The following is a 23,927-nucleotide window of genomic DNA, read 5'->3' on the forward strand; positions in this document are numbered from 1 at the left end:
TGAGTTGTGGTCTGCGACATAGGTAGTGTAAAGGATGTCACTATGTTGGCTAAAAATAAGTATTGTGTTTTCAGGCCTCCCATACACACATCCTTGGTTAGAAGATCCATCCAGCTGACGGCACTAAAAAAGTATGTTTCTTTGATGCCAGTCTATGGGACGGATATGTTGCAGACTTGAGCCGGTGCCGCACGAGGAAGAGAAAGCGTTTGTTCCGAAGCCTATTGCGTGGCAGTTTCAGAGTAGTCTCCGGACTGACTGCAACTTTTGCATTTTATACACAAAACGTGATGTAGTGTATTATGATTGAGGTATTTTAATTTCCTGCTGCTTTCTCCTTTGAATGAAAACATAGTCATTAACAATCTGTCCATGTTCCGGTGGGAAAGATACCGGCCCGTCAGGTACAAAATCTGCAGTCGATGGGGCGATGAGTATGAATTTAGAGAGAAGGTGACCAGATGTAAGAGTGTTTGAGTTAGCATGCTTGAAATGTTTAACCGATACAATGAGAAGGCTGGTTTTTTTGGAGTGAAATGACCGCTCTTATTCTCTGAGGAGGGTGAAATGGACAATTATCTTTTTCTTTTTTTTTTTTTTTTTGCTGTTAATTGCTTCAATAGCACTGCAACTTAGAGTGTTATTTTCTGCTTTTTCAGGTGTGAATTTACGTGGATGACGTCATCAGTTACATGCGGACGTATGGGCGGCGCACACACCCAACCCACTCGACTTGCGGGAGCTATTTCAACATCGGAAGGGGAGAATTGGGGTGCCGTGCTACATTGTGCCTGGGTTGTAATGTCAGCGAATGTCATTGTGCAAGCGGAGACTTGTGAAGCATGTATCAGGTAAGTTATGTTGGCAACATTATGTTTCTGGTTTTGTTTTTAAATGTTGCTGTGAAGGGTGAGCAAAGCCTCAAAATGGTGGTAAGGTAACACTTTGCTATAGAAAGGGAAAGGGAAACTTCACAGAAACCAAGACAAAGGGTAACTGTAGGTAGTTTACATTTAAAAGGGCAGGGAAAAGGGGAATTACAGACACTTAGTCAAAAGAAAACCAGAGAAGAGGGCAATAAAGATGAGAAGAAACTGTCCAGAGACCTCTGACAAGAAGGAGGATTAGATACCCCCGGGCGAGAGGATGCTTACGTGGGAGAATGGTACCAGCAGATAACACCAAGAAGAAAATAGAAGAAGAATTTCACCTCAAAACAACGGCAAGGGTCGCGGGGAATGGGGTCAGGGGGAATGAGGGAATGGGGTTGTGGGGGAACGGGGCCATAGGGAATGTAATGAATATGTAATCAAACTGAGGAGGAGACTATTGATTATATATTAGCTTAACCTATATCTGTAACACACTTTTCTCCTTATGGTGTGCAAGTTTGGTGGAGCTATCCCCCTTGCACCCGGCGCTGCGCAACTCTGGAATAAACATACCTGCTTTATAACCCATCTCTGGATTATAGAGTTTGATTCCGCAAGTCAGCTGTGTAGAAGAGAGGCAAAGGAAGGGAGTAGTTTATCTCAGGTGGATTGCTTAGTCTCCTTTCTACTGTTGATGGTGCTGGATATTGTGGGCTTTTTTTCTGGAAAAGCAGTTTTGCTGCACAATATTGTGGGCATTGATAAATGTCAAACTGTGTGTGTGTTTTATGTGAGCACATGCAGTAGCGTGTGTGCAAAGTGAGGCCAAGTGTCTTGATTCCACCAATGTGCGTTTTGTTATTGCTTGTGTAATAATGCGCTGGCGTTCAGGGAGCCCAGGATAATGGAGAGCCGTGCGGGGCGCTTTCCCGATCATATAGGTTTGTCTGTTTGGACGTGGCATAGTTGACAGGTTTTTATTGAGGTAACAGCTCAGCATCACTGTGCCGTGTTGTTTTTCCCATCACCGTGCCCTTCTGTGTGATTTTTGAGATTGTGAGCACGATGGAGAGCGGCAATGAAATCAGATTGGGCAGTTCTCTCGTGACCCCAGGGCGCATGTGGTCAGGTCCTGTAGACTTGTGGACATTTGGGCTCTTCAGGTGTTCTGAGACTGGGTCTCGTGTTAGCGTGGGAGGTATTTTTGGACTCCCAGCCCCAGCCTAGATAAGGGATTAAGGACATAGCAGAGGAAAGCGTGTAGGAAAGCCTGTTACGTCAGGAAAACCCGATTGAAAGCAAAGAATTATGTTTTGTCTGTTGCCCTAACGATTTATGTTGTTGCCTTTAATCCCTTCTCACCTATCAGAGTGAGTATGTTTTCTTTGGCCTTTGTCCTCTTACTGGTGTACGTGTCAAATGCCTGGTCTCATGTCCAGTTTTCTTTCATTTTTGTGTCAGTTTACCCATCTCTATGTGTGTTGAAAACATACGTGTATTTTTTCTGTGGGTTACACATGGTTTTTTTTGTTTGTTTGTTTTTCCTTTCCTTTCTGGGTGTGTTTTTCCCCAGCAGGTATGTCAGTGCTTTGTTACTCACTGGTTTTGTGTCTTATGTTTTTGTTTGTACTTTTTGTGGCCGGAGAACTGTTATGCTTTCAAAAGGCATCTTTAAAGAGCTCCGTTTTTGCTCCTTTGTAATTGTGATTGTTAGTTTTGCTGGATTGCAGTATGTTTTTTTAGAGTAGTTTTACAGTTAGCTTTGTTTTTTTGATTTAACTGTACGTGTTGTAATATATTGAGCGTTCCAGAAGGAGGCCTTTTCAAAATGACACTGTTTGGCTGGCTTTATAAGTGTTTTTTGTGTGGGGGGAGAGTAAGTGTGTAAGAGATGTAGGTAGTGTTAGATGCATTGTTTTTCAGCAGATGTGTTAATGTTTGCGCTTTTTATAATTTAATTGTTTTAATTTTTTCTTAAGGCTTTATTGGTTTGTTTATGTGTTGCCGATTGTGTTTGTCGGTTTGATAGAATTTGTGGGAGATAAGTAGTTTATTGAGAACTAGCGTGAGTCACTGTCAAGTCTTGATTGTCAAGCGTGGCGTGAGTCGCTGCATCCATGGAGACAGCCGATTGTCCTAAGGGTTGTACTTTATATGGGTGCCGTATGTAGTTTGTTAAAGGTTGATTCTTTATGAAGCCTGAGTTTTGTTATCCAAATTGCTCTCTGTTGCCATGTTGTGGAACTTTTTATTTGTTGTTTGCAAAGTTGTTTTTTTCTGGAAAGGGACCGTGTAGTTCTGAATCTGTTACGTTTGAAGGTGAAACAGGTTATTGTTTTAATGCTTAAGTGTGAAGGGCATGGTAAAAGGGCTAAATGTGTTCTTTGTGTCACGTGCAGAATTTGTGGACAGTGTCTTAGGTTTGCTTATGCGAGTCAATGAGTGAAGCAAGTAAGTTAGTTAGTTAAGTTTGTTTGTATTAGTTTCTGCACAGTATGTTTTGTTTTAATGTTTTTTTTTTCATTATCAGCTAGATGGTAGTTACATAGATGGTTAGATGGTTGAAAGAATGTATAGCTCCCATCATAGTCTAGGTGGCCTTTTTTGCATTCTTATACTAAAGCGGGGCCTTTTGAGAGTTTGAGGTGAATAAAATGATAAGCTTTAACTGTAAAGTATATATGTGTGGAATCACTGTTAGTTTCAGTGGTGTGTAAATGATGCACAATTTTGTTTGTTTGAGGGCTGTGTCGTTTAACATAGAGGATGTAAGCAGTTTTGTGTTTGTGTGGGGATTTTGAAATGCCAAGAGTGTTTGTGTTGTGTTTTTTGGTTAGAGGTTTGGCTGGTCAAAGAGGAGTTGTGTTTGATGTTTATTTTAATTAAGCAACGGTTGAGATGTGCGGTACATGGTGGTATGGTAAATAAGTAATTGTGAGTGGTAATTGTCATATGTTATTAGATCAGCTTTTTTGGGTACACTTTAGTTTGTTTGTACGGATAATGAGGTATGGTGTTTTTTGGGGGTTTTTTTTGGGGGGGGGTTTTGTTTTTTGGAGGACAATAGCTATTTGTTGCTTTGCTCCTTTTTGAATGTTGTCAAATCCTTTTTACAGTTTTGCTAAGAACTAGGTTAATAAGTCAAACCTTTCAGTTTATTTCCTGTACATGGTATTGTAAATGTGAGAAGCGGGGTGAGTATGTATGTCAGACAGTGTCTCTGGGTATCTCTGGGTATTCACTTTTCAGTGTGTTCACGTTGTGTTGCATGTTTGTTTTTAACATGTAGTAACAATTTGTTTTTTTAAGGATGGCTCAAGTCTTTTCTGCCATATTGTTCTTGTCTGGTGTTGTTTGGTGGGTTGTTTGGCAGGTGTGGGCTTTTGTTTTGTTTGTTTGTTTGTTTTGTGTGCTCTTGTAGTGGTTTGGGGTTTTTTTTGTTTTTTTTCAATAGAGCAATAGTATTAGAAGGATAAGCAATTTTGCCTGTCTTCAGCAAGCAGGTATGTCTTAGTTGAGTGATGTGATGCCTGTACATATTGATATCACAGAATCACAGAATTGTAGGGGTTGGAAGGGACCTCTAGAGATCGTCGAGTCCAACCCCCCTGCCAAAGCAGGCTCCCTACACCACATCACACAGCTCGGCGTCCAGGCAGGACTTGAATGTCTCCAGAGAAGGAGACTCCACCACCTCCCTGGGCAGCCTGTTCCAGTGCTCCATCACCCTCGCTGTAAAGAAGTTCTTCCGCACATTCGTGCAGAACTTCCTATGCTGTACTTTCATCCCATTAACCCTAGTCCTGTCCTCACGCACTACTAAAAAGAGACCAGCCTTGCCACTATGGCTCCCACACCTCAGGTATTTATTAACCTGGATCAAATCCCCTCTCAGCCTTCTTTTCTCAAGGCTAAACAGACCCAGTTCCTAAGTCTCTCCTCATAGGGGAGATGCTCCAGGCCCTTCACCATCTCTGTGGCCCTCCGCTGGACTCTTTCCAAGAGTTCCCTGTCTTTTTTGTAGTGGGGGTCCCAGAACTGGACACAGTATTCCAGATGAGGCCTCACCAGGGCAGAGTAGAGGGGGAGGATCACCTCCCTCGACCTGCTGGACACGCTCTTTTTAATGCACCCCAGTATGCCATTGGCCTTTTTGGCTACAAGGGCACACTGCTGGCTCATGGTTAATCTGTCGTCCATCAGGACGCCCAGGTCCCTCTCAGCAGAGCTCCTCTCCAGCAGCTCTTCCCCCAGCCTGTACTGGTGCATGCAATTATTTCTACCCAGGTGCAAGATTCTACACTTGCTTTTGTTAAACTTCATCCGGTTTCCTACTGCCCAGCTCTCCAGCCTGTCCAGGTCTCGCTGAATGGCAGCACAGCCTTCAGGCGTGTCAGCCAATCCTCCCAACTTCGTGTCATCACAAACTTGCTGAGGGTGGTCACTGTCCCCTCATCAAGGTCGTTGATGTTGAACAAGACCAGACCCAGCACAGACCCCTGGGGGACGCCGCTAGTTACAGGCCTCCAGCCAGACACCGCACCGCCAACGACAACCCTCTGCACTCTGCCAGTCAGCCAATTCTCGACCTACTTCACCGTCCACTCATCTATCCCATACTTCCTCAGCTTTGTTATAAGGACGTCATGGGGGACAGTATCAAAAGCCTTACTGAAATCAAGGTAGACTACATGTACCGCCCCTCCCCCTGTCCACCCAGCTAGTGACGTCTTCATAAAAGGCCACCAGGATGGTTGAGCACGACCTCCCCTTGGTGAACCCATGCTGGGTACTCCTGATAACCTCCTTATCACCCAGTAGTCTGGAGATGGCATTAAGCACAAGCTGTTCCATCACCTTCCCTGGGACAGAGGCGAGGCTGACAGGCCTATAATTACCCGGGTCTTCCTTCTTGCCCTTTTAGAAGACCGGACTGACACTGGCTGTCCTCCAGTCTTCAGGCACCTCCCCAGTTCTCCAAGACCTCTGATAGATTACAGAGAGCGGCTCAGCAATGACCTCCACCAGCTCTCTCAGCACCCGTGGATGCACCCCATCAGGTCCCATGGATTGATGGACTTTAATGTTTCCTAGGCACTCACGGACCACCTCTTCCCCGACTAAAGGGAAATCTCCCATTCCCCGCACTCTATAATCAAGCTACAGGGTCTGGGATGCCTGAGGGACAGCCCTTTCACTAAAGACAGAAGCAGACGATCCTGCGGAGTTAGGAAAGGGCACAGCAGAGCACCGAGGAGCACAAGGCAGTGAAGCGCAGCATGAGCCGTTGATTGCCTGCACTGATGATGTTCTGCAGCCACCTCCATTGAGATGTGCGTCCTGAGTGCGGATGGAAAGTGAAGGGAAAGGAGGAGGGGGGGATGGAGGGGCAGGAAGCGCTTGGTGCCGGCGGGAGCAGTTCCGGGCCATGGCGCCATGGGAAGGTGACCGGGGCCGGGAGGAGCGGGGTGTGCGCTGCCAGGGTCGGGCCGCGGTGCGGGGCGTGGAGGGATGTCGGGGGAGGAGCTGGCGGTGCTGCGCCACGCAGAGGCGATGCGTGCGGTGCCAGCGAGTGCGTGGAGCTGAACGAAGGTGTGTAACATGTCCTTGCTCTGGCTGTCGGTGAGCGGGACGAGTCGGGGCTGCAGTTCTGTGCTGGTGTTTGTTGCTGGGACCGGCTGCCTGAGCAGAATGGGGGCAGCGAGAGGGAGGTTGGACAAGCGGCAGCATCAGGAGCACGGCCCGGTTCTGCTGTGCTGATGGTGCTGTACGGCTGTGGGTCCCCACTGAGGGTCGGTGAGGCAGCGTGGCCCCGTGTGTGGACGTGGGATGTAATGAGAGTGAGTGGATGCAAATGGAGTCGGAGGTGTTACAAGGAGAGGCTCTGGATTGGAACAGGGAGAGCAGAGCTGGTGTGTCCCAGCAGGCAGGCGTAGTCAGGTGCCCTTTGGAGCCTGCTGTTCTTGGTGCTGAGCTCAGGAGCCCCATCAGATCAGCGTGGTGCTGCGTGCTGCGTATGGCAGCGCCAAGAGATTCCCTTGTGGAAGAAGGGGGAGGATGAAGGAGGCCGAGGGCCCTTTGCTCAGGGCCAGCTCGTCTGTGCCCTCTTGCTGACCGGAGAGAAGGGCTGCCCGCTGGGCACAGGCAGTGCCTTCTGGCTCCCGTGCCGTGCCCTGTCCTCCAGCCCCCTCCTCATGCCATGTGGAACGCCAGTGCCAGCAGTGCCAGCAGTGCGGCCGCCATGTTAGAACCCTGGCCACGGCCGTTACCTTGGTCACCGTTGCCCAACGGTGGGCAACGCACTCGCCTCTTAGATCTCCGGCCGATAACAGCCATGTGGGGGCCTAAGAGAGCGAGGCTGGAGGAAACCCACCATTTAGCTGGGAAGATGGTTCCGGGGACCGCGGGGTCGAAGAGGAGGAGGAGGGGGCCCACTGCCAGCACCATCAGGCAGCAGACAGGCAAGGGAGCCCATTGCCATCGCGCCTGGACCAGGTGCGTGACCACCTCCGTGGAGCCCATGGAGGTGGATCCACCTCCAGATGAGCCCATGGAGGTGGATCCACCTCCAGATGAGCCCATGGAGGTGGATCCACCCGATGCACGGCTGGCCTGGCACCACACCACCGTGCCAGGCCCTGCAGCAGTACCACCTCAGCTGCAGCATCGCTGGTCCAGGCGCTGGGCTCCGTACCGTCTGCGCGGCCCCCGCCCCCGGCATTAACCGGGTGGCTTCATTTAACATCATCTCCTCCTTTGAGACCTTGCGGGCCCCCGGTTCCATCTGAACCCTGTTTTTATTGTTGTTTTTATTGTTTTTATTGTTGTTTTTCTTGTTGTTTTTATTGTTAAATTTAGTTAGTTAGGATTAGGTGTTAGGAGTAGGTTATTGTTCATGTTTTTTAATTAGGAGTAGGTTATTGTTCACGTTTTAGTGTTAGGTGTAGGTTTTTGTTCCTGTTTTAGAGTTAGGCTTAGGTTAGTGTTCGTACTTAGAGTTAGGTGGGTTCCTACCAGCAGCTGGCAGCAAACAGCGCTCACTCGGTAAGCACACGTCTGCTTTCTCACCCAATGCCATGGCATTGTGCTGCTCCATGAGTGAGGAGGTCTGTGACATCTCCGAGGGATGGGATTTGCATCTTGTGACTTTTCTGTTGCAGATTGTCAGGGAGCAGAGCGTGAGTGGCTGTGAAATGCAATTGGGAAATGCTTCATGGGAACAGTCTGGAGCTGTGTCTGGAGCTTCCTGCGTGGCCATTGTAAGGTAGGTGTGCCTTACCGTAAGCGTGCACTGAAGCAGTGTCGGTTAAGCACAGCTCACTCCTCTGTCTTCAACAGATCAGCTTTCTGCACTCTTTATTTCCGTGGCTGGCGTTGTAGAGCGCAGCAGCAGCAAGGCCGTGAACACGTCCACAACCAGGTACGTGAACATGGGTGACTTTAATGGCTAGAATAACATTGCTGTTAGAATGAATAAGGCAGTGGTCACGCGTGTGTGCTGGAGCTCAGGGATAGGTTTATTCTTGCCTGCTGAGCTTTTCCCTTATTTGACACCCACCCATCCTCTCTTGCTTCTCTTCCCTTTCAGTTGTTAGAAAGCTCCCTGACTGTTTCCCAATTGATTCTTGCAGGACTCGGAGGGTTTTGAGTCTAAGACCTGGGAGACGGTGAAGCAACCCAAGGCAAGTGCTGCTCAGCTGAGCAAGAAAGCCAAGAAGGAAAGCAAAAAGAAACGATAAGGGCTTGAGCAGGAAGGCACAAAGGACAGCAGAATCGCCTGCATTGCGTCCTCAGAGGTGCACCAAAGGACACACACTGCGTGCTCCGGTTTTCAGGCCTGGCCGTGCTTTCCCTTTCCTGGACTGCGGAGAGGAACTGAGCAAGTTTTAGTCATTACCAGTATCCCGCCTATTTGATTTCATATTGAAATGTATTTTGGATGCATTTAGCATCTCTTTGTTGCAAATAAAAGCGAAAGAAACATTTGAATAGTGGTGCTGCCTCTTTCAGTAGCTGCTCAATACAGTGCCTGGCTCGGGCTAGTAATCGCAGGGCCATGATGTGGTTGGCTTCACGTCCCTCCCTGCAAATGGAGCTGCTTGTCCCACCTTTCCGTGTTGGTGTTCCCAACTGGTGGCCTTTCAGCCCAACTGGTAATGCTAGTGACGGACTGTGAGCATCCCTTGTTTTCCAAGGGCTGAGAGAAACAAAAGCAGTGTGGGAGGAAGAAAGGTGTCCCTGCGCCTTGAGCTTGTCTTTCTTCCCTGTTGGCTTTTCAGGGTTCTGGTGCACTGTCTGTTGCTGTTTGCACTGGGAAGCCCGGCTGCATGTGGGCAGCCATGTCCTGCGCTTCAGCTTCTCCTCTACCCACAAGGAGGAGTTCAAGTGTGGGTGGGATGGTGAGAAGAGCAGGGCTGGGAGTGGGGCTGGAGGAGAGGGCAGCGGGCGGGCTGCAGGCGAACGTGCCTCGGGCCCAGAGCTGAGCTGTAAAATGGGAGGACCCCGAGCCGCGCTGCGCTGCTTCAGCTCCAATGGTTCATGATGGGCAGCGCCACGTGTTTAGTGCCAGGGTGCTGCAAGGGCACGTAGCTGAGCCAGAGCCCAGAGAGGAGAGGCTGGATGTCAAGAGTGTCTGGTGGCCATTTTCAATTGGCGCCCTGGCACCTTCCTCCTTCCACCAGCCTGCACGGTGGACTGTGTACAGCGAGCCACGAGGCACTGCCTCCTGCTGCCTGCCTGCCTGCCTGCCTGCCTGCCTGCCTGCCTGCCTGCCTGCGTGACAATAAGCAGTGCTGCTGGAGATGGAAGAGAGGATTGTCGGGTTGGGTGCAGCAAAGGAGCTGGTTGCAAAGGAGAGAAACCAAATGGGACTCACCACAGCCAACATACGGACATCTGTTCTCCAAGCATTCCCAAAGGTTGGGTCCTCTAACTTTACAGTCCTGACAGGTGCCATGAGACTTCTGTATCAATTCTTCTTTTGTTATCTCTCCAGCTGACTCCAGGTGTGGACAATTGCTGCTGAGCGATGACATTTTCATATGCTTTCTTTTGCAAGATCCAGACCCTGGGATTTCCACGACCAAGAATGCAGCGTAGTACCAACTGCCCAGCAAACTTCCCTCTTGCTTGAGTTCTTCGGCTGCACCTTAAGAACTGTGTTCAGTTTTGGGCTCCTCACTGCAAGAAAGACATTGAGGCCCTGGAACCGTTCACAGGAGGGCTACGAAGCTGGTGAGGGGTCTGGAGCACAGGACGTATGAGGAGCGGCTGAGGGAGCTGGGATTGTTCAGCCTGGAGAAGAGAAGGCTCAGGGGAGACCTTCTAGCTCTCTATAACTTCCTGAGGGGAGGTTGTAGTGAGCTGGGGGTTGGCCTCTTCTCTCGTGTAGACATGATAGAACTAGAGGGAATGGTTTCAAGCTGCGCCAGGGGAGATTCAGGCTGGACATCAGGACATATTACTTTTCGGAAAGGGTGGTGAGGCACTGGAATGCACTGCCCAGGGAGGTGGTGGAGTCACTGACCATGGGAGTGTTCGAGAAACGTTTGGATGTTGTGTTGAGGGACATGATTTAGCTGGGAAGTATTGGTGATGGTTGGACTGGATGATCTCCTGGGTCTTTTCCAACCTTGATAACTCTGTGATTCTGTGAAATGTTGATGAGCGGTCATTGCATCTCAGCTGTGGGTCTGGGCTCAGCCTGTGCAGCAGCACCTCGGGGCTGGGGCCGAGCCCGGTGCCGGGGCTGTGCTGCCTGCAGGAGGCTGCGAGGCTGTGGCAGCCACTTTGGGTGCAGCACATGGGCATGGGGGAGGGCCGGCAGCAGGGAGGGCGATGGGCCCGAGCCCAAATCGTGTTGGTCACAGCACAGGGGCTGCAGGGGATGGCAGATGTGATCCTGCGGGGTTAGGAAAGGGCACAGCAGAGCACCGAGGAGCACAAGGCAGTGAAGCGCAGCACGAGCCGTTGATTGCCTGCACTGATGATGAGATGTGCGTCCTAAGTGCGGATGGAAAGTGAAGGGAAAGGAGGAGGGGGGGATGGAGGGGCAGGAAGCGCTTGGTGCCGGCGGGAGCAGTTCCGGGCCATGGCGCCATGGGAAGGTGACCGGGGCCGGGAGGAGCGGGGTGTGCGCTGCCAGGGTCGGGCCGCGGTGCGGGGCGTGGAGGGATGTCGGGGGAGGAGCTGGCGGTGCTGCGCCACGCAGAGGCGATGCGTGCGGTGCCAGCGAGTGCGTGGAGCTGAACGAAGGTGTGTAACATGTCCTTGCTCTGGCTGTCGGTGAGCGGGACGAGTCGGGGCTGCAGTTCTGTGCTGGTGTTTGTTGCTGGGACCGGCTGCCTGAGCAGAATGGGGGCAGCGAGAGGGAGGTTGGACAAGCGGCAGCATCAGGAGCACGGCCCGGTTCTGCTGTGCTGATGGTGCTGTACGGCTGTGGGTCCCCACTGAGGGTCGGTGAGGCAGCGTGGCCCCGTGTGTGGACGTGGGATGTAATGAGAGTGAGTGGATGCAAATGGAGTCGGAGGTGTTACAAGGAGAGGCTCTGGATTGGAACAGGGAGAGCAGAGCTGGTGTGTCCCAGCAGGCAGGCGTGGTCAGGTGCCCTTTGGAGCCTGCTGTTCTTGGTGCTGAGCTCAGGAGCCCCATCAGATCAGCGTGGTGCTGCGTGCTGCGTATGGCAGCGCCAAGAGATTCCCTTGTGGAAGAAGGGGGAGGATGAAGGAGGCCGAGGGCCCTTTGCTCAGGGCCAGCTCGTCTGTGCCCTCTTGCTGACCGGAGAGAAGGGCTGCCCGCTGGGCACAGGCAGTGCCTTCTGGCTCCCGTGCCGTGCCCTGTCCTCCAGCCCCCTCCTCATGCCATGTGGAACGCCAGTGCCAGCAGTGCCAGCAGTGCGGCCGCCATGTTAGAACCCTGGCCACGGCCGTTACCTTGGTCACCGTTGCCCAACGGTGGGCAACGCACTCGCCTCTTAGATCTCCGGCCGATAACAGCCATGTGGGGGCCTAAGAGAGCGAGGCTGGAGGAAACCCACCATTTAGCTGGGAAGATGGTTCCGGGGACCGCGGGGTCGAAGAGGAGGAGGAGGGGGCCCACTGCCAGCACCATCAGGCAGCAGACAGGCAAGGGAGCCCATTGCCATCGCGCCTGGACCAGGTGCGTGACCACCTCCGTGGAGCCCATGGAGGTGGATCCACCTCCAGATGAGCCCATGGAGGTGGATCCACCTCCAGATGAGCCCATGGAGGTGGATCCACCCGATGCACGGCTGGCCTGGCACCACACCACCGTGCCAGGCCCTGCAGCAGTACCACCTCAGCTGCAGCATCGCTGGTCCAGGCGCTGGGCTCCGTACCGTCTGCGCGGCCCCCGCCCCCGGCATTAACCGGGTGGCTTCATTTAACATCATCTCCTCCTTTGAGACCTTGCGGGCCCCCGGTTCCATCTAAACCCCGTTTTTATTGTTGTTTTTATTGTTTTTATTGTTGTTTTTATTGTTTTTATTGTTGTTTTTCTTGTTGTTTTTATTGTTAAATTTAGTTAGTTAGGATTAGGTGTTAGGAGTAGGTTATTGTTCACGTTTTAGTGTTAGGTGTAGGTTTTTGTTCCTGTTTTAGAGTTAGGCTTAGGTTAGTGTTCGTACTTAGAGTTAGGTGGGTTCCTACCAGCAGCTGGCAGCAAACAGCGCTCACTCGGTAAGCACACGTCTGCTTTCTCACCCAATGCCATGGCATTGTGCTGCTCCATGAGTGAGGAGGTCTGTGACATCTCCGAGGGATGGGATTTGCATCTTGTGACTTTTCTGTTGCAGATTGTCAGGGAGCAGAGCGTGAGTGGCTGTGAAATGCAATTGGGAAATGCTTCATGGGAACAGTCTGGAGCTGTGTCTGGAGCTTCCTGCGTGGCCATTGTAAGGTAGGTGTGCCTTACCGTAAGCGTGCACTGAAGCAGTGTCGGTTAAGCACAGCTCACTCCTCTGTCTTCAACAGATCAGCTTTCTGCACTCTTTATTTCCGTGGCTGGCGTTGTAGAGCGCAGCAGCAGCAAGGCCGTGAACACGTCCACAACCAGGTACGTGAACATGGGTGACTTTAATGGCTAGAATAACATTGCTGTTAGAATGAATAAGGCAGTGGTCACGCGTGTGTGCTGGAGCTCAGGGATAGGTTTATTCTTGCCTGCTGAGCTTTTCCCTTATTTGACACCCACCCATCCTCTCTTGCTTCTCTTCCCTTTCAGTTGTTAGAAAGCTCCCTGACTGTTTCCCAATTGATTCTTGCAGGACTCGGAGGGTTTTGAGTCTAAGACCTGGGAGACGGTGAAGCAACCCAAGGCAAGTGCTGCTCAGCTGAGCAAGAAAGCCAAGAAGGAAAGCAAAAAGAAACGATAAGGGCTTGAGCAGGAAGGCACAAAGGACAGCAGAATCGCCTGCATTGCGTCCTCAGAGGTGCACCAAAGGACACACACTGCGTGCTCCGGTTTTCAGGCCTGGCCGTGCTTTCCCTTTCCTGGACTGCGGAGAGGAACTGAGCAAGTTTTAGTCATTACCAGTATCCCGCCTATTTGATTTCATATTGAAATGTATTTTGGATGCATTTAGCATCTCTTTGTTGCAAATAAAAGCGAAAGAAACATTTGAATAGTGGTGCTGCCTCTTTCAGTAGCTGCTCAATACAGTGCCTGGCTCGGGCTAGTAATCGCAGGGCCATGATGTGGTTGGCTTCACGTCCCTCCCTGCAAATGGAGCTGCTTGTCCCACCTTTCCGTGTTGGTGTTCCCAACTGGTGGCCTTTCAGCCCAACTGGTAATGCTAGTGACGGACTGTGAGCATCCCTTGTTTTCCAAGGGCTGAGAGAAACAAAAGCAGTGTGGGAGGAAGAAAGGTGTCCCTGCGCCTTGAGCTTGTCTTTCTTCCCTGTTGGCTTTTCAGGGTTCTGGTGCACTGTCTGTTGCTGTTTGCACTGGGAAGCCCGGCTGCATGTGGGCAGCCATGTCCTGCGCTTCAGCTTCTCCTCTACCCACAAGGAGGAGTTCAAGTGTGGGTGGGATGGTGAGAAGAGCAGGGCTGGGAGTGGGGCTGGAGGAGAGGGCAGCGGGCGGGCTGCAGGCGAACGTGCCTCGGGCCCAGAGCTGAGCTGTAAAATGGGAGGACCCCGAGCCGCGCTGCGCTGCTTCAGCTCCAATGGTTCATGATGGGCAGCGCCACGTGTTTAGTGCCAGGGTGCTGCAAGGGCACGTAGCTGAGCCAGAGCCCAGAGAGGAGAGGCTGGATGTCAAGAGTGTCTGGTGGCCATTTTCAATTGGCGCCCTGGCACCTTCCTCCTTCCACCAGCCTGCACGGTGGACTGTGTACAGCGAGCCACGAGGCACTGCCTCCTGCTGCCTGCCTGCCTGCCTGCCTGCCTGCCTGCCTGCCTGCCTGCGTGACAATAAGCAGTGCTGCTGGAGATGGAAGAGAGGATTGTCGGGTTGGGTGCAGCAAAGGAGCTGGTTGCAAAGGAGAGAAACCAAATGGGACTCACCACAGCCAACATACGGACATCTGTTCTCCAAGCATTCCCAAAGGTTGGGTCCTCTAACTTTACAGTCCTGACAGGTGCCATGAGACTTCTGTATCAATTCTTCTTTTGTTATCTCTCCAGCTGACTCCAGGTGTGGACAATTGCTGCTGAGCGATGACATTTTCATATGCTTTCTTTTGCAAGATCCAGACCCTGGGATTTCCACGACCAAGAATGCAGCGTAGTACCAACTGCCCAGCAAACTTCCCTCTTGCTTGAGTTCTTCGGCTGCACCTTAAGAACTGTGTTCAGTTTTGGGCTCCTCACTGCAAGAAAGACATTGAGGCCCTGGAACCGTTCACAGGAGGGCTACGAAGCTGGTGAGGGGTCTGGAGCACAGGACGTATGAGGAGCGGCTGAGGGAGCTGGGATTGTTCAGCCTGGAGAAGAGAAGGCTCAGGGGAGACCTTCTAGCTCTCTATAACTTCCTGAGGGGAGGTTGTAGTGAGCTGGGGGTTGGCCTCTTCTCTCGTGTAGACATGATAGAACTAGAGGGAATGGTTTCAAGCTGCGCCAGGGGAGATTCAGGCTGGACATCAGGACATATTACTTTTCGGAAAGGGTGGTGAGGCACTGGAATGCACTGCCCAGGGAGGTGGTGGAGTCACTGACCATGGGAGTGTTCGAGAAACGTTTGGATGTTGTGTTGAGGGACATGATTTAGCTGGGAAGTATTGGTGATGGTTGGACTGGATGATCTCCTGGGTCTTTTCCAACCTTGATAACTCTGTGATTCTGTGAAATGTTGATGAGCGGTCATTGCATCTCAGCTGTGGGTCTGGGCTCAGCCTGTGCAGCAGCACCTCGGGGCTGGGGCCGAGCCCGGTGCCGGGGCTGTGCTGCCTGCAGGAGGCTGCGAGGCTGTGGCAGCCACTTTGGGTGCAGCACATGGGCATGGGGGAGGGCCGGCAGCAGGGAGGGCGATGGGCCCGAGCCCAAATCGTGTTGGTCACAGCACAGGGGCTGCAGGGGATGGCAGATGTGATCCTGCGGGGTTAGGAAAGGGCACAGCAGAGCACCGAGGAGCACAAGGCAGTGAAGCGCAGCACGAGCCGTTGATTGCCTGCACTGATGATGAGATGTGCGTCCTAAGTGCGGATGGAAAGTGAAGGGAAAGGAGGAGGGGGGGATGGAGGGGCAGGAAGCGCTTGGTGCCGGCGGGAGCAGTTCCGGGCCATGGCGCCATGGGAAGGTGACCGGGGCCGGGAGGAGCGGGGTGTGCGCTGCCAGGGTCGGGCCGCGGTGCGGGGCGTGGAGGGATGTCGGGGGAGGAGCTGGCGGTGCTGCGCCACGCAGAGGCGATGCGTGCGGTGCCAGCGAGTGCGTGGAGCTGAACGAAGGTGTGTAACATGTCCTTGCTCTGGCTGTCGGTGAGCGGGACGAGTCGGGGCTGCAGTTCTGTGCTGGTGTTTGTTGCTGGGACCGGCTGCCTGAGCAGAATGGGGGCAGCGAGAGGGAGGTTGGACAAGCGGCAGCATCAGGAGCACGGCCCGGTTCTGCTGTGCTGATGGTGCTGTACGGCTGTGGGTCCCCACTGAGGGTCGGTGAGGCAGCGTGGCCCCGTGTGTGGACGTGGGATGTAATGAGAGTGAGTGGATGCAAATGGAGTCGGAGGTGTTACAAGGAGAGGCTCTGGATTGGAACAGGGAGAGCAGAGCTGGTGTGTCCCAGCAGGCAGGCGTGGTCAGGTGCCCTTTGGAGCCTGCTGTTCTTGGTGCTGAGCTCAGGAGCCCCATCAGATCAGCGTGGTGCTGCGTGCTGCGTATGGCAGCGCCAAGAGATTCCCTTGTGGAAGAAGGGGGAGGATGAAGGAGGCCGAGGGCCCTTTGCTCAGGGCCAGCTCGTCTGTGCCCTCTTGCTGACCGGAGAGAAGGGCTGCCCGCTGGGCACAGGCAGTGCCTTCTGGCTCCCGTGCCGTGCCCTGTCCTCCAGCCCCCTCCTCATGCCATGTGGAACGCCAGTGCCAGCAGTGCCAGCAGTGCGGCCGCCATGTTAGAACCCTGGCCACGGCCGTTACCTTGGTCACCGTTGCCCAACGGTGGGCAACGCACTCGCCTCTTAGATCTCCGGCCGATAACAGCCATGTGGGGGCCTAAGAGAGCGAGGCTGGAGGAAACCCACCATTTAGCTGGGAAGATGGTTCCGGGGACCGCGGGGTCGAAGAGGAGGAGGAGGGGGCCCACTGCCAGCACCATCAGGCAGCAGACAGGCAAGGGAGCCCATTGCCATCGCGCCTGGACCAGGTGCGTGACCACCTCCGTGGAGCCCATGGAGGTGGATCCACCTCCAGATGAGCCCATGGAGGTGGATCCACCTCCAGATGAGCCCATGGAGGTGGATCCACCCGATGCACGGCTGGCCTGGCACCACACCACCGTGCCAGGCCCTGCAGCAGTACCACCTCAGCTGCAGCATCGCTGGTCCAGGCGCTGGGCTCCGTACCGTCTGCGCGGCCCCCGCCCCCGGCATTAACCGGGTGGCTTCATTTAACATCATCTCCTCCTTTGAGACCTTGCGGGCCCCCGGTTCCATCTAAACCCCGTTTTTATTGTTGTTTTTATTGTTTTTATTGTTGTTTTTATTGTTTTTATTGTTGTTTTTCTTGTTGTTTTTATTGTTAAATTTAGTTAGTTAGGATTAGGTGTTAGGAGTAGGTTATTGTTCACGTTTTAGTGTTAGGTGTAGGTTTTTGTTCCTGTTTTAGAGTTAGGCTTAGGTTAGTGTTCGTACTTAGAGTTAGGTGGGTTCCTACCAGCAGCTGGCAGCAAACAGCGCTCACTCGGTAAGCACACGTCTGCTTTCTCACCCAATGCCATGGCATTGTGCTGCTCCATGAGTGAGGAGGTCTGTGACATCTCCGAGGGATGGGATTTGCATCTTGTGACTTTTCTGTTGCAGATTGTCAGGGAGCAGAGCGTGAGTGGCTGTGAAATGCAATTGGGAAATGCTTCATGGGAACAGTCTGGAGCTGTGTCTGGAGCTTCCTGCGTGGCCATTGTAAGGTAGGTGTGCCTTACCGTAAGCGTGCACTGAAGCAGTGTCGGTTAAGCACAGCTCACTCCTCTGTCTTCAACAGATCAGCTTTCTGCACTCTTTATTTCCGTGGCTGGCGTTGTAGAGCGCAGCAGCAGCAAGGCCGTGAACACGTCCACAACCAGGTACGTGAACATGGGTGACTTTAATGGCTAGAATAACATTGCTGTTAGAATGAATAAGGCAGTGGTCACGCGTGTGTGCTGGAGCTCAGGGATAGGTTTATTCTTGCCTGCTGAGCTTTTCCCTTATTTGACACCCACCCATCCTCTCTTGCTTCTCTTCCCTTTCAGTTGTTAGAAAGCTCCCTGACTGTTTCCCAATTGATTCTTGCAGGACTCGGAGGGTTTTGAGTCTAAGACCTGGGAGACGGTGAAGCAACCCAAGGCAAGTGCTGCTCAGCTGAGCAAGAAAGCCAAGAAGGAAAGCAAAAAGAAACGATAAGGGCTTGAGCAGGAAGGCACAAAGGACAGCAGAATCGCCTGCATTGCGTCCTCAGAGGTGCACCAAAGGACACACACTGCGTGCTCCGGTTTTCAGGCCTGGCCGTGCTTTCCCTTTCCTGGACTGCGGAGAGGAACTGAGCAAGTTTTAGTCATTACCAGTATCCCGCCTATTTGATTTCATATTGAAATGTATTTTGGATGCATTTAGCATCTCTTTGTTGCAAATAAAAGCGAAAGAAACATTTGAATAGTGGTGCTGCCTCTTTCAGTAGCTGCTCAATACAGTGCCTGGCTCGGGCTAGTAATCGCAGGGCCATGATGTGGTTGGCTTCACGTCCCTCCCTGCAAATGGAGCTGCTTGTCCCACCTTTCCGTGTTGGTGTTCCCAACTGGTGGCCTTTCAGCCCAACTGGTAATGCTAGTGACGGACTGTGAGCATCCCTTGTTTTCCAAGGGCTGAGAGAAACAAAAGCAGTGTGGGAGGAAGAAAGGTGTCCCTGCGCCTTGAGCTTGTCTTTCTTCCCTGTTGGCTTTTCAGGGTTCTGGTGCACTGTCTGTTGCTGTTTGCACTGGGAAGCCCGGCTGCATGTGGGCAGCCATGTCCTGCGCTTCAGCTTCTCCTCTACCCACAAGGAGGAGTTCAAGTGTGGGTGGGATGGTGAGAAGAGCAGGGCTGGGAGTGGGGCTGGAGGAGAGGGCAGCGGGCGGGCTGCAGGCGAACGTGCCTCGGGCCCAGAGCTGAGCTGTAAAATGGGAGGACCCCGAGCCGCGCTGCGCTGCTTCAGCTCCAATGGTTCATGATGGGCAGCGCCACGTGTTTAGTGCCAGGGTGCTGCAAGGGCACGTAGCTGAGCCAGAGCCCAGAGAGGAGAGGCTGGATGTCAAGAGTGTCTGGTGGCCATTTTCAATTGGCGCCCTGGCACCTTCCTCCTTCCACCAGCCTGCACGGTGGACTGTGTACAGCGAGCCACGAGGCACTGCCTCCTGCTGCCTGCCTGCCTGCCTGCCTGCCTGCCTGCCTGCCTGCGTGACAATAAGCAGTGCTGCTGGAGATGGAAGAGAGGATTGTCGGGTTGGGTGCAGCAAAGGAGCTGGTTGCAAAGGAGAGAAACCAAATGGGACTCACCACAGCCAACATACGGACATCTGTTCTCCAAGCATTCCCAAAGGTTGGGTCCTCTAACTTTACAGTCCTGACAGGTGCCATGAGACTTCTGTATCAATTCTTCTTTTGTTATCTCTCCAGCTGACTCCAGGTGTGGACAATTGCTGCTGAGCGATGACATTTTCATATGCTTTCTTTTGCAAGATCCAGACCCTGGGATTTCCACGACCAAGAATGCAGCGTAGTACCAACTGCCCAGCAAACTTCCCTCTTGCTTGAGTTCTTCGGCTGCACCTTAAGAACTGTGTTCAGTTTTGGGCTCCTCACTGCAAGAAAGACATTGAGGCCCTGGAACCGTTCACAGGAGGGCTACGAAGCTGGTGAGGGGTCTGGAGCACAGGACGTATGAGGAGCGGCTGAGGGAGCTGGGATTGTTCAGCCTGGAGAAGAGAAGGCTCAGGGGAGACCTTCTAGCTCTCTATAACTTCCTGAGGGGAGGTTGTAGTGAGCTGGGGGTTGGCCTCTTCTCTCGTGTAGACATGATAGAACTAGAGGGAATGGTTTCAAGCTGCGCCAGGGGAGATTCAGGCTGGACATCAGGACATATTACTTTTCGGAAAGGGTGGTGAGGCACTGGAATGCACTGCCCAGGGAGGTGGTGGAGTCACTGACCATGGGAGTGTTCGAGAAACGTTTGGATGTTGTGTTGAGGGACATGATTTAGCTGGGAAGTATTGGTGATGGTTGGACTGGATGATCTCCTGGGTCTTTTCCAACCTTGATAACTCTGTGATTCTGTGAAATGTTGATGAGCGGTCATTGCATCTCAGCTGTGGGTCTGGGCTCAGCCTGTGCAGCAGCACCTCGGGGCTGGGGCCGAGCCCGGTGCCGGGGCTGTGCTGCCTGCAGGAGGCTGCGAGGCTGTGGCAGCCACTTTGGGTGCAGCACATGGGCATGGGGGAGGGCCGGCAGCAGGGAGGGCGATGGGCCCGAGCCCAAATCGTGTTGGTCACAGCACAGGGGCTGCAGGGGATGGCAGATGTGATCCTGCGGGGTTAGGAAAGGGCACAGCAGAGCACCGAGGAGCACAAGGCAGTGAAGCGCAGCACGAGCCGTTGATTGCCTGCACTGATGATGAGATGTGCGTCCTAAGTGCGGATGGAAAGTGAAGGGAAAGGAGGAGGGGGGGATGGAGGGGCAGGAAGCGCTTGGTGCCGGCGGGAGCAGTTCCGGGCCATGGCGCCATGGGAAGGTGACCGGGGCCGGGAGGAGCGGGGTGTGCGCTGCCAGGGTCGGGCCGCGGTGCGGGGCGTGGAGGGATGTCGGGGGAGGAGCTGGCGGTGCTGCGCCACGCAGAGGCGATGCGTGCGGTGCCAGCGAGTGCGTGGAGCTGAACGAAGGTGTGTAACATGTCCTTGCTCTGGCTGTCGGTGAGCGGGACGAGTCGGGGCTGCAGTTCTGTGCTGGTGTTTGTTGCTGGGACCGGCTGCCTGAGCAGAATGGGGGCAGCGAGAGGGAGGTTGGACAAGCGGCAGCATCAGGAGCACGGCCCGGTTCTGCTGTGCTGATGGTGCTGTACGGCTGTGGGTCCCCACTGAGGGTCGGTGAGGCAGCGTGGCCCCGTGTGTGGACGTGGGATGTAATGAGAGTGAGTGGATGCAAATGGAGTCGGAGGTGTTACAAGGAGAGGCTCTGGATTGGAACAGGGAGAGCAGAGCTGGTGTGTCCCAGCAGGCAGGCGTGGTCAGGTGCCCTTTGGAGCCTGCTGTTCTTGGTGCTGAGCTCAGGAGCCCCATCAGATCAGCGTGGTGCTGCGTGCTGCGTATGGCAGCGCCAAGAGATTCCCTTGTGGAAGAAGGGGGAGGATGAAGGAGGCCGAGGGCCCTTTGCTCAGGGCCAGCTCGTCTGTGCCCTCTTGCTGACCGGAGAGAAGGGCTGCCCGCTGGGCACAGGCAGTGCCTTCTGGCTCCCGTGCCGTGCCCTGTCCTCCAGCCCCCTCCTCATGCCATGTGGAACGCCAGTGCCAGCAGTGCCAGCAGTGCGGCCGCCATGTTAGAACCCTGGCCACGGCCGTTACCTTGGTCACCGTTGCCCAACGGTGGGCAACGCACTCGCCTCTTAGATCTCCGGCCGATAACAGCCATGTGGGGGCCTAAGAGAGCGAGGCTGGAGGAAACCCACCATTTAGCTGGGAAGATGGTTCCGGGGACCGCGGGGTCGAAGAGGAGGAGGAGGGGGCCCACTGCCAGCACCATCAGGCAGCAGACAGGCAAGGGAGCCCATTGCCATCGCGCCTGGACCAGGTGCGTGACCACCTCCGTGGAGCCCATGGAGGTGGATCCACCTCCAGATGAGCCCATGGAGGTGGATCCACCTCCAGATGAGCCCATGGAGGTGGATCCACCCGATGCACGGCTGGCCTGGCACCACACCACCGTGCCAGGCCCTGCAGCAGTACCACCTCAGCTGCAGCATCGCTGGTCCAGGCGCTGGGCTCCGTACCGTCTGCGCGGCCCCCGCCCCCGGCATTAACCGGGTGGCTTCATTTAACATCATCTCCTCCTTTGAGACCTTGCGGGCCCCCGGTTCCATCTAAACCCCGTTTTTATTGTTGTTTTTATTGTTTTTATTGTTGTTTTTATTGTTTTTATTGTTGTTTTTCTTGTTGTTTTTATTGTTAAATTTAGTTAGTTAGGATTAGGTGTTAGGAGTAGGTTATTGTTCACGTTTTAGTGTTAGGTGTAGGTTTTTGTTCCTGTTTTAGAGTTAGGCTTAGGTTAGTGTTCGTACTTAGAGTTAGGTGGGTTCCTACCAGCAGCTGGCAGCAAACAGCGCTCACTCGGTAAGCACACGTCTGCTTTCTCACCCAATGCCATGGCATTGTGCTGCTCCATGAGTGAGGAGGTCTGTGACATCTCCGAGGGATGGGATTTGCATCTTGTGACTTTTCTGTTGCAGATTGTCAGGGAGCAGAGCGTGAGTGGCTGTGAAATGCAATTGGGAAATGCTTCATGGGAACAGTCTGGAGCTGTGTCTGGAGCTTCCTGCGTGGCCATTGTAAGGTAGGTGTGCCTTACCGTAAGCGTGCACTGAAGCAGTGTCGGTTAAGCACAGCTCACTCCTCTGTCTTCAACAGATCAGCTTTCTGCACTCTTTATTTCCGTGGCTGGCGTTGTAGAGCGCAGCAGCAGCAAGGCCGTGAACACGTCCACAACCAGGTACGTGAACATGGGTGACTTTAATGGCTAGAATAACATTGCTGTTAGAATGAATAAGGCAGTGGTCACGCGTGTGTGCTGGAGCTCAGGGATAGGTTTATTCTTGCCTGCTGAGCTTTTCCCTTATTTGACACCCACCCATCCTCTCTTGCTTCTCTTCCCTTTCAGTTGTTAGAAAGCTCCCTGACTGTTTCCCAATTGATTCTTGCAGGACTCGGAGGGTTTTGAGTCTAAGACCTGGGAGACGGTGAAGCAACCCAAGGCAAGTGCTGCTCAGCTGAGCAAGAAAGCCAAGAAGGAAAGCAAAAAGAAACGATAAGGGCTTGAGCAGGAAGGCACAAAGGACAGCAGAATCGCCTGCATTGCGTCCTCAGAGGTGCACCAAAGGACACACACTGCGTGCTCCGGTTTTCAGGCCTGGCCGTGCTTTCCCTTTCCTGGACTGCGGAGAGGAACTGAGCAAGTTTTAGTCATTACCAGTATCCCGCCTATTTGATTTCATATTGAAATGTATTTTGGATGCATTTAGCATCTCTTTGTTGCAAATAAAAGCGAAAGAAACATTTGAATAGTGGTGCTGCCTCTTTCAGTAGCTGCTCAATACAGTGCCTGGCTCGGGCTAGTAATCGCAGGGCCATGATGTGGTTGGCTTCACGTCCCTCCCTGCAAATGGAGCTGCTTGTCCCACCTTTCCGTGTTGGTGTTCCCAACTGGTGGCCTTTCAGCCCAACTGGTAATGCTAGTGACGGACTGTGAGCATCCCTTGTTTTCCAAGGGCTGAGAGAAACAAAAGCAGTGTGGGAGGAAGAAAGGTGTCCCTGCGCCTTGAGCTTGTCTTTCTTCCCTGTTGGCTTTTCAGGGTTCTGGTGCACTGTCTGTTGCTGTTTGCACTGGGAAGCCCGGCTGCATGTGGGCAGCCATGTCCTGCGCTTCAGCTTCTCCTCTACCCACAAGGAGGAGTTCAAGTGTGGGTGGGATGGTGAGAAGAGCAGGGCTGGGAGTGGGGCTGGAGGAGAGGGCAGCGGGCGGGCTGCAGGCGAACGTGCCTCGGGCCCAGAGCTGAGCTGTAAAATGGGAGGACCCCGAGCCGCGCTGCGCTGCTTCAGCTCCAATGGTTCATGATGGGCAGCGCCACGTGTTTAGTGCCAGGGTGCTGCAAGGGCACGTAGCTGAGCCAGAGCCCAGAGAGGAGAGGCTGGATGTCAAGAGTGTCTGGTGGCCATTTTCAATTGGCGCCCTGGCACCTTCCTCCTTCCACCAGCCTGCACGGTGGACTGTGTACAGCGAGCCACGAGGCACTGCCTCCTGCTGCCTGCCTGCCTGCCTGCCTGCCTGCCTGCGTGACAATAAGCAGTGCTGCTGGAGATGGAAGAGAGGATTGTCGGGTTGGGTGCAGCAAAGGAGCTGGTTGCAAAGGAGAGAAACCAAATGGGACTCACCACAGCCAACATACGGACATCTGTTCTCCAAGCATTCCCAAAGGTTGGGTCCTCTAACTTTACAGTCCTGACAGGTGCCATGAGACTTCTGTATCAATTCTTCTTTTGTTATCTCTCCAGCTGACTCCAGGTGTGGACAATTGCTGCTGAGCGATGACATTTTCATATGCTTTCTTTTGCAAGATCCAGACCCTGGGATTTCCACGACCAAGAATGCAGCGTAGTACCAACTGCCCAGCAAACTTCCCTCTT

At 53.3% G+C, this 23,927-nt stretch overlaps 4 protein-coding genes across 14 annotated transcripts; all 4 read left to right on the top strand.

Moving 5' to 3' along the window:
• The first annotated feature begins 708 nt into the window (after nt 1-708).
• On the top strand, nt 709-8,861 carry LOC146758988 (uncharacterized). 5 transcript variants are annotated; one of them, XM_085510992.1, is made up of 4 exons: nt 709-851; nt 8,033-8,136; nt 8,211-8,292; nt 8,504-8,861. In XM_085510992.1, the coding sequence occupies exons 1-4, from the start codon at nt 843-845 to the stop codon at nt 8,609-8,611; spliced, it is 303 nt and encodes a 100-aa protein (XP_085367118.1). In that variant the 5' UTR covers nt 709-842; the 3' UTR covers nt 8,612-8,861. The 5 variants fall into 5 exon arrangements, with proteins under 5 accessions (XP_085367118.1, XP_085367120.1, XP_085367117.1 ...); XM_085510994.1 differs by lacking the exon at nt 709-851 and adding an exon at nt 5,967-6,205; XM_085510991.1 differs by lacking the exon at nt 709-851 and adding an exon at nt 6,171-6,316.
• A 2,038-nt stretch (nt 8,862-10,899) lies between these two features.
• Nucleotides 10,900-13,513, top strand: LOC146758989 (uncharacterized). Of its 3 annotated transcripts, none has more exons than XM_085510996.1 (4): nt 10,900-10,978; nt 12,685-12,788; nt 12,863-12,944; nt 13,156-13,513. In XM_085510996.1, exons 1-4 carry the CDS (start codon nt 10,916-10,918, stop codon nt 13,261-13,263), a joined length of 357 nt encoding a protein of 118 aa, XP_085367122.1. In that variant the 5' UTR covers nt 10,900-10,915; the 3' UTR covers nt 13,264-13,513. The 3 variants fall into 3 exon arrangements, with proteins under 3 accessions (XP_085367122.1, XP_085367123.1, XP_085367124.1); XM_085510997.1 differs by having other exon boundaries at nt 10,952-11,126; XM_085510998.1 differs by lacking the exon at nt 10,900-10,978 and adding an exon at nt 12,466-12,568.
• Nucleotides 13,514-15,547: 2,034 nt separating this feature from the next.
• Nucleotides 15,548-18,161, top strand: LOC146758990 (uncharacterized). 3 transcript variants are annotated; one of them, XM_085510999.1, is made up of 4 exons: nt 15,548-15,626; nt 17,333-17,436; nt 17,511-17,592; nt 17,804-18,161. In XM_085510999.1, exons 1-4 carry the CDS (start codon nt 15,564-15,566, stop codon nt 17,909-17,911), a joined length of 357 nt encoding a protein of 118 aa, XP_085367125.1. In that variant the 5' UTR covers nt 15,548-15,563; the 3' UTR covers nt 17,912-18,161. The 3 variants fall into 3 exon arrangements, with proteins under 3 accessions (XP_085367125.1, XP_085367126.1, XP_085367127.1); XM_085511000.1 differs by having other exon boundaries at nt 15,600-15,774; XM_085511001.1 differs by lacking the exon at nt 15,548-15,626 and adding an exon at nt 17,114-17,216.
• Nucleotides 18,162-20,191: 2,030 nt separating this feature from the next.
• Nucleotides 20,192-22,805, top strand: LOC146758991 (uncharacterized). Of its 3 annotated transcripts, none has more exons than XM_085511008.1 (4): nt 20,192-20,270; nt 21,977-22,080; nt 22,155-22,236; nt 22,448-22,805. In XM_085511008.1, exons 1-4 carry the CDS (start codon nt 20,208-20,210, stop codon nt 22,553-22,555), a joined length of 357 nt encoding a protein of 118 aa, XP_085367134.1. In that variant the 5' UTR covers nt 20,192-20,207; the 3' UTR covers nt 22,556-22,805. The 3 variants fall into 3 exon arrangements, with proteins under 3 accessions (XP_085367134.1, XP_085367135.1, XP_085367136.1); XM_085511009.1 differs by having other exon boundaries at nt 20,244-20,418; XM_085511010.1 differs by lacking the exon at nt 20,192-20,270 and adding an exon at nt 21,758-21,860.
• Nucleotides 22,806-23,927: the final 1,122 nt, after the last annotated feature.

This window comes from Coturnix japonica, chromosome 11, assembly GCF_054131305.1.
Source record: "Coturnix japonica strain WE chromosome 11, WE-NBRP24, whole genome shotgun sequence".
NCBI lineage: Eukaryota > Metazoa > Chordata > Aves > Galliformes > Phasianidae > Coturnix > Coturnix japonica.

Coding starts and splice junctions, on each gene's coding strand:
- LOC146758988 (XM_085510991.1), top strand. CDS start 6,254: ATGGAGGGGCAGGAAGCGCTTGGTGCCGGCGGGAGCAGTTCCGGGCCA. Junction 6,317..8,032: donor GGCCATGGCGCCATGGGAAG/GTGACCGGGGCC, acceptor TTTCTGTTGCAG/ATTGTCAGGGAGCAGAGCGT. Junction 8,293..8,503: donor GTGAACACGTCCACAACCAG/GTACGTGAACAT, acceptor TGATTCTTGCAG/GACTCGGAGGGTTTTGAGTC.
- LOC146758989 (XM_085510996.1), top strand. CDS start 10,916: ATGGAGGGGCAGGAAGCGCTTGGTGCCGGCGGGAGCAGTTCCGGGCCA. Junction 10,979..12,684: donor GGCCATGGCGCCATGGGAAG/GTGACCGGGGCC, acceptor TTTCTGTTGCAG/ATTGTCAGGGAGCAGAGCGT. Junction 12,789..12,862: donor TCCTGCGTGGCCATTGTAAG/GTAGGTGTGCCT, acceptor TGTCTTCAACAG/ATCAGCTTTCTGCACTCTTT.
- LOC146758990 (XM_085510999.1), top strand. CDS start 15,564: ATGGAGGGGCAGGAAGCGCTTGGTGCCGGCGGGAGCAGTTCCGGGCCA. Junction 17,437..17,510: donor TCCTGCGTGGCCATTGTAAG/GTAGGTGTGCCT, acceptor TGTCTTCAACAG/ATCAGCTTTCTGCACTCTTT. Junction 17,593..17,803: donor GTGAACACGTCCACAACCAG/GTACGTGAACAT, acceptor TGATTCTTGCAG/GACTCGGAGGGTTTTGAGTC.
- LOC146758991 (XM_085511008.1), top strand. CDS start 20,208: ATGGAGGGGCAGGAAGCGCTTGGTGCCGGCGGGAGCAGTTCCGGGCCA. Junction 22,081..22,154: donor TCCTGCGTGGCCATTGTAAG/GTAGGTGTGCCT, acceptor TGTCTTCAACAG/ATCAGCTTTCTGCACTCTTT. Junction 22,237..22,447: donor GTGAACACGTCCACAACCAG/GTACGTGAACAT, acceptor TGATTCTTGCAG/GACTCGGAGGGTTTTGAGTC.